We start from the raw sequence: 13510 nt of genomic DNA, 5'->3' as shown, positions 1-13510 counted from the left end.
CGAAGCATCACTCAACATAAAAGTTTTTATAATGTTTTTGGTGAGACTGACATTATGAGCAACTTCCGTACAGCCAAACGCTGAAATCAGACTATCTCTGCTATCAACAAACCGGCACGTAAGAAGCCGACAAATGATCAAAATTGGCCAACAGAAGGGACGTTGTGTTCCATCAGGACAATACCAACGTATGTGCTTGTGTAGTGCCTCGCCAAGGACTAAGGAGCAAAAATACTATAGCTCTACAGACATTATGAAACTAGCTTTGTAATTACAATAAATTCTTCTCCAACCATGCTATTCACGAAACAACAATGGATTTTTCCTATCAAGTTTGTATCAAATTTTAGTTCTAGCGTAGTTTTCCTCATTTTCCCCAACAAAAAAGAAAAAAAAAACTCATGAACCGCTACTTACCTTAATTACTGTATAAATTCATGCTAAAACACCACAATAACTCTCGAGTCCGTTCGACAGATCGTCTTCGCAATCGCCCATCGACATCCGTACAGTGTGTGGGTCACAACACCCCGCTTCCAATCACATCACTACTGATACGCACCTAACAACCGATTCACTACATTCAACCGCGCTTTTCCGGTTGCATTTTCCTTCAACACACCGCAGAAGAAGAACACACAAAGCATGGGGAGAAAAAACAACATTAAACACGCACGCACAATCACGCACACTCGCGCCACGCGTATCAACCGACGGTTCCGAATTCCAACTCCAGCGCTCACTCCAAACACACTCGGGCCCGCCACTCCTATTATACTATTTCATTATCATAATCATTTGGTACTCATCAGCGCTGCACCGTGAAATGAAGAACTCGTGTATGCATTATTATCTCATCACTTTATTACACTCCAGTTGCACTGTTGCACCTGCAGTGTCGCACGTGCTGTAGAGTCTCTGTTTAATGCTGCCAGGATTCTGCATGTGCGGCTGTGCCTTTTTTTTTGTTACGCCATCCGTCCAACACACACGTACTACACTGCTGCTCGGTGGTGGTGGTGCGGATCGTGCTCCGTTTTTTTTTTGTTGTCGTTAGCTGCTGCCGGCAAAAAAACCAACGGAATGAAAAACGGAAGACGGGAAAAACGGGAAAATGCAAAAAAAGAAGCCGCGCCGGAACGTTCACAGGAATCAAAATGAAACTAGCGCTCGGGCAGCATGGAGCACCTAGCAGAAGGCAAAAGGATATAAATGAGACCAATTATCCTTCCCCGGCTTTTGGTACGAGTTTTCCTGGACCTCCCGTTCACCACGTTCCACTCGTTTGACGATGATCCGACGTGTGTGTGTGTGTGTGACCGTGTACGTGTGCACCGGTTGTTATTGTTGTCCCATATTTTCCATTTATCACCGGTTTCGCTAATCTTTCGCCGTAGGATGGCTCGCACCGTCCTGCACACCGAGCGAGCAGCACACCATGCGGCCGGTTGTTTTGCATTCAATTGCTTCCGGTTACCCAGTCCTGTTTTTTTGTTGTAGTTGCTCTTCTTTTGTTTCAATTCGCAACCTATCACATGGCCACGCTTGGAGTCATTGTGGGAGAGTTCTGATTTTTTGCCTCTCTTATTCACTTATATGTCACGTCAGCTTCATCGTACGCGCGCGATAGAATTAACACACAGGGTGGGCTTCACGTGCTTCCCGCAGTTTCGCGTAACGCTTGGTACGCTAGTTTTTCTGCCCGAATACCCGAACGGGAACTACGGAATTTCGCTTTCACTTTCACAAAGTTCGTTTTTCATCTCGCAGACGACGGGTTTGAATTGGAACGGACGCAAGAGCGTACGTATCGACAACGGTTTGAGTAAACTACTGTGCGGACACTAAATCCAAATCTGATCCGTGAATTGTAACCAACACACGGGCTATGGAGAGCTACGGCTGTGCCGACACGTCCTCGTCCACGGACCGTATGTATCCACTTATGTACTGCACGAAGCTAGCTTGCGTCGTCGTAGTATTTTTGGGCCGACAATCGGCAGGGGGCCGGGTTAGGTGTGCACAGTTGCAATTCACATAATTATTCAAAAGTACGAAACCGAAGAGCAATAAAATCATCTCTCGCTTCGAGTATCATCCAACGGACTGGCGCTCCGCGGACGTTATCTCTCTTCCGTCGCTTCCGGTCGGCGATTTCCCGGCAAAGGACTGTGGAGTACACACTCGAGAAACTGTTGAGCAAACACATGGACTCTGCTCACTTCACATCGCTGCCGGCCGAAGCCCCTTCGAAACTTCCAACTAACCAACGGTGTATGTGTCGGCAAGTGTATATGAAGGATGGAAGGAAGGAAAAGCGTGGTTGGCGGAACTAGGTGGACAATTATTTTCCCCGGCCTCGGTATGTGTAACTGTGGCAGTGGGGTACCATGAGTTGAACAGTGTTGCGAGAGTCGATCCATCCTTCCATACCAGGAATTCTATTTCCATGCGTTCGTGCAAACTCGTGATGAGTGGAATATCCGTCGGAGATAGTCCCGTGGGGGGTGGGGGTGATGTTTTAACCATTTTACGGCGTGTGAAATTGTGTGAGTGATTGAAAGCGTGTTTTCTTTCCCTGTTTTTGCTTGCTCAGAATGCACTGGTAAAATTAACAATACTTATCACTTCGTCAAACACACCACCTGCGTATGTGTGTGGCTCACCTTCGCTCGCGTGTCTCCAAGCTTAACGATGCGTATCAATCTCGTTTTCTCTCCGTGTGTGTGTCGGTGTTTGTGTAAGGAGCTCGCACTACCTTTCCAACCCACCCAAACGACCGAGACCCGATATGAGACTCTAGGCTTTTGCGGTATGATGAGATACAAACAGTTGCGCTGCGATGATACAGACATCCTTTCTAACACAGCAGGGCCCGCCCAATACATACAGGCCTGACTCCCGTGTCGGCAAGGCTTTCGCGATGGAGGATGGGAGTTTTGGGTGGAAATAATAAAATCAGAGTGATAGCTCTGGAACCTGGACCGGACGGATGGCGGGTGGAATGCAAAGTGATAATGTACCTTTTCAGCAAAGGGATGAATACGCTACGCTTTCAGCTTCAGCAGCAGAGGCCAGAAGGACGGGTTGGGTCGGGCAACGACGCGCTTTTAACGGCGACTGGCAGCAGCTTACGTACAGACACGACGGTGAAGTTGAAATGACAAGCAAAAAGGATCAAAGAATGCACACACATCGTCACTCACTTTCACTGCTGCAATCTCGTATCAGTTACCCTCTGTATGTGTGTGTGGACGGGCTCTCACATGTTCTCGAAAAATTAAGCCGGCGCTTAGTCCTCTTCTTTCACAGCCACACGATCCATGACACGGCGAGGCACCACACTAATCTCCCGACACTACGCAACCGACCGAAGTCCTTCAGTGGGGTTGGCACATTAAGTGGTGGACACGGCAAAACTGAAAAACAGTCTCCACTAACCGATGCGCAGCAGCTTAAGCCTAAAAACTCATCTCACTCCACACACACACACACTCACAGAGTGCCACAGACTCCGAAGATGACCCGATTCCACGGTGGTTTGAAACGCCACGATGCCCGACCGAATTCCCGCGTTCGAACTTTGCGGACCAACCAGCTGTAGTGCGCCACCGATACGTCCTCGCGTTACGAAGGGCAACCGGCAACTATATCATTTCAAATAGAATCATATCCTCTCTAGCTAAGAATCCTTTCGGAATGATACATGATATATAAACAAATTTCCATCATGTGTCTGTGTACCGAAGTGCCACCCGTTCCCCCACACATGCGGTGGGGGGTGGCACTCGTCTCCCGCCGAGCGCGCACGCGTTTGTCCTCTGTGTGTGTGTGTCGCATGTGTGTTGGTGCCCGCCCACCACCTTCCCACCCCCCCCTCCATACAGGTACGTATGTGTAGCGAGATGTCGCTTCTCGCAGTTCTCATTCACATTCTCGCATGTGCATGGCATCGTCCACGCGGTGGCGTTCGGTTCTGTTCCTGCTGAACCATGTACACCGGCCGCCAATTTGTAGAAGTAGAAGTTGGCACGGACAACCCGGGAGCCGAAGAGAGTGGGAGAAAGAGACAGAGAGAGAGAGAGAGAGAGAGTGAGTGTGGTGAAACGGGCAAGCTGCAAGCTGATAGGAGTGTGGATGTGCTGTGTTGTCATTCTCGACCGAGCGCAATCGGAGCATCATCGTATCGTATTCTCCCTGGCCCCACCGTACTACTATGGAGGGTGGTGGAAAGGGCGGAAAGGGAGCGGGTCGGAGTGGGAGGACGACTCATCTTCAAAAAAGGATACATTAAGGATACACAGTTCGGCAGAACGAGATGGACGTGTTATACAGTGACGGATCAACAGAATGCAACACGTTTCGGTGTGCGGCACACATCAAGGGGGTTGTGTCATATAATGAAACGTTTCACTCACTTTAGGGAAATTTTGGAAATTGAAATATTAAATACCCCTTGGAAAACATTAAAAATCCCTCTGCTGTTTAGCAAAATTTCCCCTAATTGTTTACAATATTTCATTATATGATTGCAAAGTTTCACAAAAGATTAGCGGACACCTGGGTTCATACTTGACTTGCGAACTTGACACTTAAGACCTCCTTCTTAGGATTAATCTTCATCTCACTACTCACAACCAACGTTCACGCCCTCTACTACTGAAGGAGCCAGAAGTAACGAGTATTGAGCCAGGAGCAATAGAGACATCTTTGGTCATCAGACCGCCCCAAGATATATTAGAATCAAGACATCGAATAACCGATGATCAAGATGCTCAAGCAGTTATCTTTCACGTTAATTTCAGACTAGGAGGTATGAGCAGGTAGTTTCCAGACTCAACACTATTCCCGCCAATCAGTCGTGGATGTGTTTCCGCCGCCTTTGTAGTCTAATTACAGTCAGTCAGCCGTAGACTTTACTACGGGTAAAACTAAGTCACAGAAATCCAGAAATGGCAGACCGACACCTCTCGAGGTTGTAGTGCCAAGGAAGAAGAAGAAGATTATTATTATTCATTTTAAACTGGTTGTCTCGAGGGCTTTCTAGTAGCGTCAGATACAATAATGTAAAAAAAAAAAATATAATTAAAACGGTTATGAAAGAGACGAAACACATTAGGACAAGTTAGACAATACAAGGGAACGGAATGAAGCAAAGGGCATACTGTGGTCAAACAAATCACCTACTGCATTGAAGTCAGAAAACGCGCGCATCCAAGGGTCATTTTGAAGGAACCGCGAGCGTCGCAATGGGATGAGAAGTGGGAGGGCGAATGCGCAAGCGGTAGCATGGGACATAGATGGGAATGGCTGCCAGGAGGGTAAGGGAGTCAATGCTGGCAGAAAGGATGATGGCAATAAATAGCCTGCGCGTCTGGCAAAGCCGATCTTTTAAGCCAACCAGTCCCAGCAACTGACACCGCACCGCCTTATGGCGATTCTAGAAAACATCCGTTGTACCCTGTCCAACCTATCCATAGAGGTAACACCTGCTGGGGACCAAACGACGTTGACGTAGTCCAAAATAGGGCGGACCCAGCAGCAATACAACGCCCTCAAGCACAACGGATCACGGACCTCAGACGCCATTCGGGTGATGAGGCCCAATAATTTGTTGGCCCGCTCGGTATGAACTATTAAATGTGATATCTTGGGATTGAAAGTCTGTTGCGAAATAATAATTCCATCTCGTTGATTGGTTAGTTGCGGCAGTGAGTTTATAGAGCGTTTTAGTCATTACACTAAAGCTAATTCTATGTCGATGATAGACACAACATTTGATTGCGTAAAAATGGGAAAATCCAATAAACGCTATAAACATCCCATTTGCAACGTGTAGATCTATTTCTGCCGGTCACTGTATATGTGCACACATGCTGATACAGGAAAACCAATGAAATCAATGACCGACCGTTGATGCTGAGCGTTGTTGATGATACTGATGATGATGATGATGACGATACGTTTCACCGGTAGTATTCGATGATTCGTTTGTCTCTCCTCGCCACCGTTCCTGCCACACACGAGCGCGATCTCTACTAGACGATTATCACCCACTCACCTTCTCTCGGTCAGCTCCTTCGCACCGATGCGATGCTTTCCGGCTGGTCCGATCCATCCACCCACCCAACCACACTCACTCACACACACACACACACCCACACCCACCCACACGTGCACATACGAATCGGCGAGAGATAGAGATGTTGTGAAAGAGATCCTTTCTCTGGCGGCCGGCGGTGAAATTGAACCGAAACATACAGAGAGATAAAATTGTTAGAATGTTACACATTTGTCGAGGTGAAAAGAATGAGGGGATAATATGATGATACTCTACGCCATTCCACCCGGTATCCTTAGCCCGGACCCTCAACCTCCGGACCGAGCGCTTTCACCAGGCTCGCACATACATACATACGCACACATACAGAGATACCGGCGCACGGAGGAAACGGACGCCAAATGTTGTTGCCGCTGTTATCCTTCCTTCTCGAGCGTCCGCTATGTACAGCCGGGAGCCGTTTATCGGGAATTCGTTGGTAAAATTTTATAAGATGGATAAGATGCGGAACTTGCGATTGGAGCTGCTTAGCAGGGTTGTTTGCAATTTGGTGAAGTGTGTTGTATTTTTGGCCCCTCGCGAACCCTTCCATGATCATTGCGTCGTTTCTCGCATCACCACGAGATGTAGGTGCATGTGAAGGAATTCATATTGTTTAAGCTTTTTTTTTTTAAAACTAGTAAAAGCTATCCTAAATAGTGAAAAGAAGCTTCAATTTCTTGTATTATTAATTAATATTTAACTTTGAACTAAAGTGTAGAAAATTATAAGAACGAAAACCGAAATCTTCCTCAAGATGAAACCAAAAGAAAACAATCCGAAGATTTTTTTCCCGGAAAAAGCATCCGGTCATCCATTTCAGCCATGGGTTCGTGCCCCGGTGTGTGTGAGCGGTAAGATATTCCAAATTTCGTTACCTTGCATTATTGACTCCGCTCAAAATTGTGAGTCCCCGTAGTGTTATGTACAGATCGGTTAGCCCCTAGCCCGTATGTAGACACAACGCACACGATTCGATAGATTGCGCTGAAGCCCTGCGGAGTAGGCCACCGTGCACAGAACGGACGGGCGGATGATGATTTGGAAAAGGCGGGAGATTCGGAGATGAATGCTTAGACCGAATGTGGTTCACTGGCAGCAGCGCACAGTGGGACAGTGTGGGAAAAAGGATCAACCACTCCGTCCCATAGACCAACAGACCGACCGACCGACCGACCAACCGACCGACCAACAGACTCGATAACAGACCGCATGTGAGTATGTGTGTGTGTGTGTGCGCGCAACCATCAAGATGTCGACATTATGTATCCATTTATCTCTACGCGTCCTCGGCCCACAGCCAATGAGTGTGTGTGTGTGGGTGTGTGGGCAATGTTGGTGTGATCCGACCCACGGGAAGACCGGGTGAGCGGTTGAAACGGGGAAGAGGTGAAGAGGAGGATCAGAATTTCACACATCCCACGTACGGACGACAGATAACTCGTCGGGCTTTTGCATACGACCGGTCCGACCGTCGGATAAGACCCGAGCGATCCTCAACGCATACTTGGCGCTGGAAAAAGGGTAAGCTTTCCAAACAAAACTTACCACTCAAGAGCGCCGGCACACAATGGGACGCAATATTCGACTGGAGCTCGGGTGAAAAGATTGCTGCGTGAATTTGGCCCCGAGCAAACAACCGTCGGCCAGGACGTTTGATAGTGCTGCGGGAAAACGTGAGTGATAAGAAAAACTTACCCACCGGACTGGACCGGAGAAAGAAAAGGATTAAAGACATCGGGAAAACATCACGCATTCCGCAAGCGATACCAATGTGAAAATTGCGTTAGACATAAGCCTGTGGATGCGAATGGTGAGGCTTGAGAGACTGCTGCCGGTCCTTTCCTTATCCCCTGTTCTGGCCCACGTGCTACGGCCCACCGTTCCTTGATGAGGCCAGAGCGCTTGGCAATGTTGATAATGACGGCAGGAAGGGCGAGAACGAGTACAGCATGGATGGCGAAAGGCGGCTAACTATATTTGCCGAGCATTATGCACTATAGATTAAAAGTATCTACTGGCTGGCCGAGTGACGAACGAACAAATAGATTTCGTGCCTTGTTCTCTCGTGCGCCAGGGCAAATATCTGTTCTGGCCCTCGGTTCGTGGATCCGGCACCCGCTTGGCAAATAGTTCGTTTGGCCCGTCCGTAGACCCGTCCATCAGCCAGCAGACGGATCGTCATCGGCCTGTGTTTGTTTGTTTGTGCGCCAGTCCTCACACACACGCACGGTGGTCTGTGGTGTCCCGTTGCACATAAGCCCCCTATGTACTCTGCTAATTCGTCTCGTTTCGTGGAGCCGGCATTAGAGCTTTCGACCGATGAGGCTCCACCGTTGCAGCAAGGATGAGTACATGGCACATCCCATCCTTCCCAATTCTCATTCCCAACACGATGTGTGCTGTGTACCAGGCGCCGCAAGACATCCACCGCCGATAAGAATTCCTGCTATCGATACCATCTAATTCCGGCTGACACTCCTCTTCGTCTGGCAGACACTCTCCTCTTCTGCCTCGTCGGTACTGCTTATTGCTTATTTCGGAACAGCAACAGGGCACCCAACAGGAGGCAGGCACGAGGCATGATTGTTATTAATGGTCGTGAAAAATCACCACCAATTATCGCTCCTAGTATGTTCGTAGTCACGGCGCGCACGGGAGTTTTTCTTGGTCTCGCGGTTCGTAAAAGAGAGGGGCCAAGGGTATGCGGCTGAATATAATAATCCAAGCGGGATAACAGTGTGTTAACCAGTTGCTCGTATCATAGCGCTATGTAAGCGAGCACGGTTTGGGTGGTTCCCCCTTCACCGATAGGAGCGTAAGATAATCCCAGTACAAGTTTATTGTCAACGTAAACTTCATCATAATTTTCTGATTGTCTATAAGGTGGGGCCTATCGGAGTTTACTAAAGGATAATGTGTGGATTGGACGGTGAACTCTTAGTAAGAAGACCAAAACTCAACCAAGATATGTGAAGCAGTTCTTTAGGCTCCAGCAAAACATTGAAGCACATGCACACCACAGTCATGGAATGTTATCTGCTCCGGAACAACCCTGAGGCATATTTTGAATGTCTTAATTACCTCGTATCGATAAGGGACGTGTTGTCACGGTTTGTGGTAAATAAAAATTTGTGGGGGAAAGTGGTTATTAGTTTGTTTCGATAAAAGATATCTCGGACAACTTATAAATAAAGGCAAGCGGGTGTACAAAATTTCGAGAAGAGAAGCACATAATAATATCTCACAGAATTAGGTTCGAGATTTGGACGAATAAATTATGAATAATTCACGACAAAACCACTAGCATATTAAAGGACCATACTACCCCTTATACAACATCGAAATAGGTTGCGGCACTACAAATGGTTGATAAAATGTTAGAATAGTAAGAAATGTTAACCTTACAATGTTCTTTTTATTTTCAGAAGAACCTGCGTATGCTTAAGTGCTTAGTGATGTAATTCTCATCAATTTCTAATAAAATCAAATCAAATCAACCTTTGCTACCACCAAAGGCCTGCTCATGGGTGAAGAATTTGCAGTCCATTCATCAACATGGCATAACACTATATCCTGTGATTTAGTCCAGATCTTAGCATTCATTGATGGCATCTCAAGTCAAAAATCAGCGTCGTCTACCGGTCTCGTATGCGTAGAAGAACAATGACAAGGTCTATTATATGTGCGATGATCTCACTTTTTGCGTTCTAAACTCACCTGCCTCTGGAGGGCGGTTTTGACGATTTCTGTATGTCTGATAGTTAAGTAAATAATAACGCCTGGAAGCTGCTTAAATAACTCTGAGTAGTCGCATCTGAAACACGGTCATTCGACCTTTAAAAATAACGGAATCTTGCTCTGATGCATTTTTGGTCCCGAAATCACGACGTGTATAACGCTGTACAGTAAGTTTTGTTTGCAAAGCTCCAGTTTTCTGGACAAGCAAGTAAGCAATACCCATAGGTGCATAGAGAGTCCAGCTATTGGAAGATGAAACTCTGAGTTTATTTTAATTTCGAATCGAATCTATTTTTGAGTCAAGACAGGTGATCTTCAACAAATACAAGCATCAAAGTATTTTTTTATTCATATTCATATAGGAAAATTAAGTTAAGCTGATAAAATGTGACTACATTTAATTAGAGTTAGAGTAGACAGAAAATAAACATTGATTGCAAATCAACGTTCAGTAAATCGGATGATTCTGAGTCCTAAGGCTTTAGTGACGCCGGTCCTCGTTTGTCCGGCGACTGCATACCCGTACCAAGGCTTAAGTAACGGGTAAAATAAAATCAAGGAAAGCCAGTTAAGTCAAGCCAAAACATTTAGAGGTTGTAGAGCCAAATAAGAAGAAGCGTTTCAATTGTCTATGTCTGACTCTTTCAAATTCACTATTGATTGCTAGAGACAAACATATTTTTTACGATGTGATATTCGGGAGCCGGAATAAATGAACAACTCAACGTATATTAAGGATAAAACATAAAACTTATTTTATCAAACTAAATATGCGTGGTACCACACCACATCTCGCTCTTACCAGTCCGGTTGCCAGATCACCAATCTTCCGACGCATCCTGATCCTGCGATGACATACCGATCTCGACGACGATCGTTCTTTTGTGTGCTCGTGAACCGGCGAGAGCGCATTAAAGTTCCGACTTCGTACGCACCCTACATAAATCAATAAGAACAGACTTTTTTTCGGACACATGGCCTGATAGGAAGTGCACCTGGTGTATGATGCTACACAGGCGCCGCTACGGTCTCGACTACCAGACCTCATTTTTGTATATTTTGAACTTTTATCACTTCAGTTTGGTCTTTTTATACCAGAATCAGAATATAGTTATGCATCAATACCAGAACTAGAATAAAACTATTTCAATTTGAATAAATTTTAAACTATTACATGGAACCCTTATTAATTTTTGCATTTGAATTGAGAAGAATGATTGTAACGAAAAAGCTGTAATAATTCCAAATTACCAACAATTAATCTGTTTTCCATAAAAGCACGCAAAAAGGGAAATTGAAGGGGACTATTTTTTTAGTCCACTAAGAACGACCTGGTCGTATTGCTTAAGAAAGGGACAATTTTATGAACCGAAACAAAAAAATTCAAACGGTTAAAATTTGTAAAATTTAAAAATCCATCAGAACAACAAAGATTGGCCCAAGTTGAGCACCCCTGCGCTTTTGACATTTTGGCGTCGTCGGATTGTTGACAGATATCAAAACAGAGAAAAGCAAAAAAAAAACCGTGAGGTTCGATTTTACCCTCGGTGCCAGTGCAAAATAACATTAATTGTTTACATTTAATGCGCATGGAAGTTGTTCCGTAAGTTTGCTAATTAAATGCACGGTTCCTGCTTCTAGGGAGCGGCAAAGCGGTAAGCGAGCATCCTTTTCGCTCGGGTGGCAGCAAAGGTAAATGCAATGAGCAGTTCCGGATTCGTCAAATCCGAAACCGACGGAAAGCGCCCATCCAATAACAAGAATGGCGATTGGACTTGTCCGGAGCCCGAGTAAGCAAAATCCCGCTGGCAATTTACTAACCAAGCACATTTGAAGAGTATTTGGGATCTAACGTTTTTGGCTTCCTCCATGCATCCTTCCTTGATATGGCATGCGCCCAAACTCGCCGTGCTAACGCGTCATTCGCACCGCCGCAACGCACCCTGCGTATAGTTGTAAGAATCTAAATTTTGCCCGGCGTAACCAGTGCAATCGGTGCGGCAAGGAGCGACCGAACAGTGGCTCCAAGAATGGATCCACGGCCAGTGACTCCGACGGCGGGGGCAGCAGTAGCGCTGGAGGGAAAAAGAAAGTTGGCACCGAGATCGGCAAGGCAGCGGCTGAGAAATCGCGCGGTCTGTTCAGCGCCGAAGACTGGCAATGCAATAAATGCGCTAACGTGAATTGGGCACGACGTCACACGTGCAACATCTGCAGCGCTCCTCGATTTTGTGACGTTGAGGAACGGACCGGTAATGTTTGACAAAGATTGCCGAAATCGAATGCTCTTTTCGTCGATTGTAATTTTTGCTTTTGCTCAACAGGCTACGGTGGAGGATACAACGATCGTGGCGTGGTCGAATACAAGGATCGCGTTGAATCCGACGACGAGTACGATGAGTTCGGGCGCCGGAAGAAATCGAAGGGCAAATCCAAGGATCAAGGCACTCGCTCAGCACAAAGACGACGGAGTACCGATTCCGAGGAGGAGCTTGAGCAAAGAAAAAATGCCCGAAGAGACCAGCCGAAGCGAAAACTGACTGCTGACGACGATTCATCTGACAAAGGCAACGAGGACGATGACGAAGACGAGGAAGACGATGAGGACGAGGGCAACGAGGACCTTTCCAAGTACGATCTATGGGGATCGGACGAAGAAATCGCAGCAAAACCGGCGCCCAAAGTAACGAACTCCTCCAACCACAAACAAGCTGCTCAACGTCATCGGTCACGATCAAACTCCCGCTCGAGGTCTCCCAGTGTGGACCGCAGGAGACGTTCGAGTGATCAACGTTCTTCTTCAAAATCGACCGCCTCGTCGACTAGTCACGGACGATCCGACACAAAGCGCTCCAGCGCATCCCGTCGTCATGGTCGGTCACGCTCACGCTCGTATTCCCGTTCCCGGTCACGCTCACGATCGCGATCGCCACGATCCTACCGGCGCAATAGGGACAGAAGACGCTAAGGCATTTGTTGTGCTTACTTGTTTGTGCTAAGCAGGACTCAATATTGAAGGCAAATAAATGTGTAAATTTTAGAGTGAAATGTTACCATGTTGATGTACGTGTTTGTGCTGTTCTTTAACACCCGGTTTATGAACGAAATCCGCGCAAAGGGGTTTAAGGAAAATTAATTGATAGCAAGATATGTCGGTGATCCGGACTCGGGGCGATGAATGAAGACCTATGAAGCCAATAAATGGCAGTCCAAAACATGTTGAAGTTTTAAGTTTAGGCATACAAAGCAGGAATACGATACAGATTGTTTAAATTTCTTGAGATAACTGTATAATCAATGTTTTGAAACCCACCAACACCTCGCCAACATTGTTCAACAGTTATGATTTAGAAGCAAGACACGTCAAATTTCGAAAAGTAGATCACAAATTAAATTAAACTCCATGCCGTAGATCCGAATTATCCTAATCGTTGTGAAGACAAATTAGATTGTAAAGTGTTTCGTTCAAATTTATTCTTCTACTTTGACTCTACAACCGCAAGAGATCTTGCATTACTGGTTTCCTTAACTTAACTTACCTGAAACTGGATAGTCAGCCCTGTGTTCGGGGAAACAGTCCGCGAATTTAAAACAAATCTCTTATTTGGTCCACTTGAGCGACCGAGACCTGTTTCTGGAAGAAAAGGTTAGTTATCGAGTAAAATTGTT

At 46.2% G+C, this 13510-nt stretch overlaps 2 protein-coding genes across 10 annotated transcripts in view; one reads left to right on the top strand and one right to left on the bottom strand.

The window, feature by feature from the left end:
* The window catches only part of LOC118511937 (Down syndrome cell adhesion molecule-like protein Dscam2), a 44280-nt gene extending 40643 nt beyond the window's left edge, over positions 1-3637 (bottom strand). For 2 of the 9 annotated variants that reach the window (XM_036055634.1, XM_036055635.1), the window contains exon 1: positions 418-1060. The gene's annotated coding sequence lies outside the window, so the exon portion shown is untranslated. Of the gene's footprint in view, positions 1-417; positions 1061-3023; positions 3168-3206; positions 3421-3441 lie in introns of those variants that run through there. The other 7 variants (XM_036055629.1, XM_036055631.1, XM_036055628.1 and 4 more) reach the window with 7 other exon arrangements.
* A 7701-nt stretch (positions 3638-11338) lies between these two features.
* Positions 11339-12901, top strand: LOC118511973 (zinc finger Ran-binding domain-containing protein 2). Its single transcript, XM_036055710.1, has 3 exons — positions 11339-11631; positions 11795-12093; positions 12166-12901. The coding sequence occupies exons 1-3, from the start codon at positions 11543-11545 to the stop codon at positions 12807-12809; spliced, it is 1032 nt and encodes a 343-aa protein (XP_035911603.1). The 5' UTR covers positions 11339-11542; the 3' UTR covers positions 12810-12901.
* The last annotated feature ends 609 nt before the right edge of the window (positions 12902-13510 follow it).

This window comes from Anopheles stephensi, chromosome 3, assembly GCF_013141755.1.
Source record: "Anopheles stephensi strain Indian chromosome 3, UCI_ANSTEP_V1.0, whole genome shotgun sequence".
Classification (NCBI taxonomy): domain Eukaryota; kingdom Metazoa; phylum Arthropoda; class Insecta; order Diptera; family Culicidae; genus Anopheles; species Anopheles stephensi.
The sequence above is the reverse complement of the archived record's forward strand: the minus strand, read 5'-3'. Positions and strand labels throughout refer to the sequence as shown.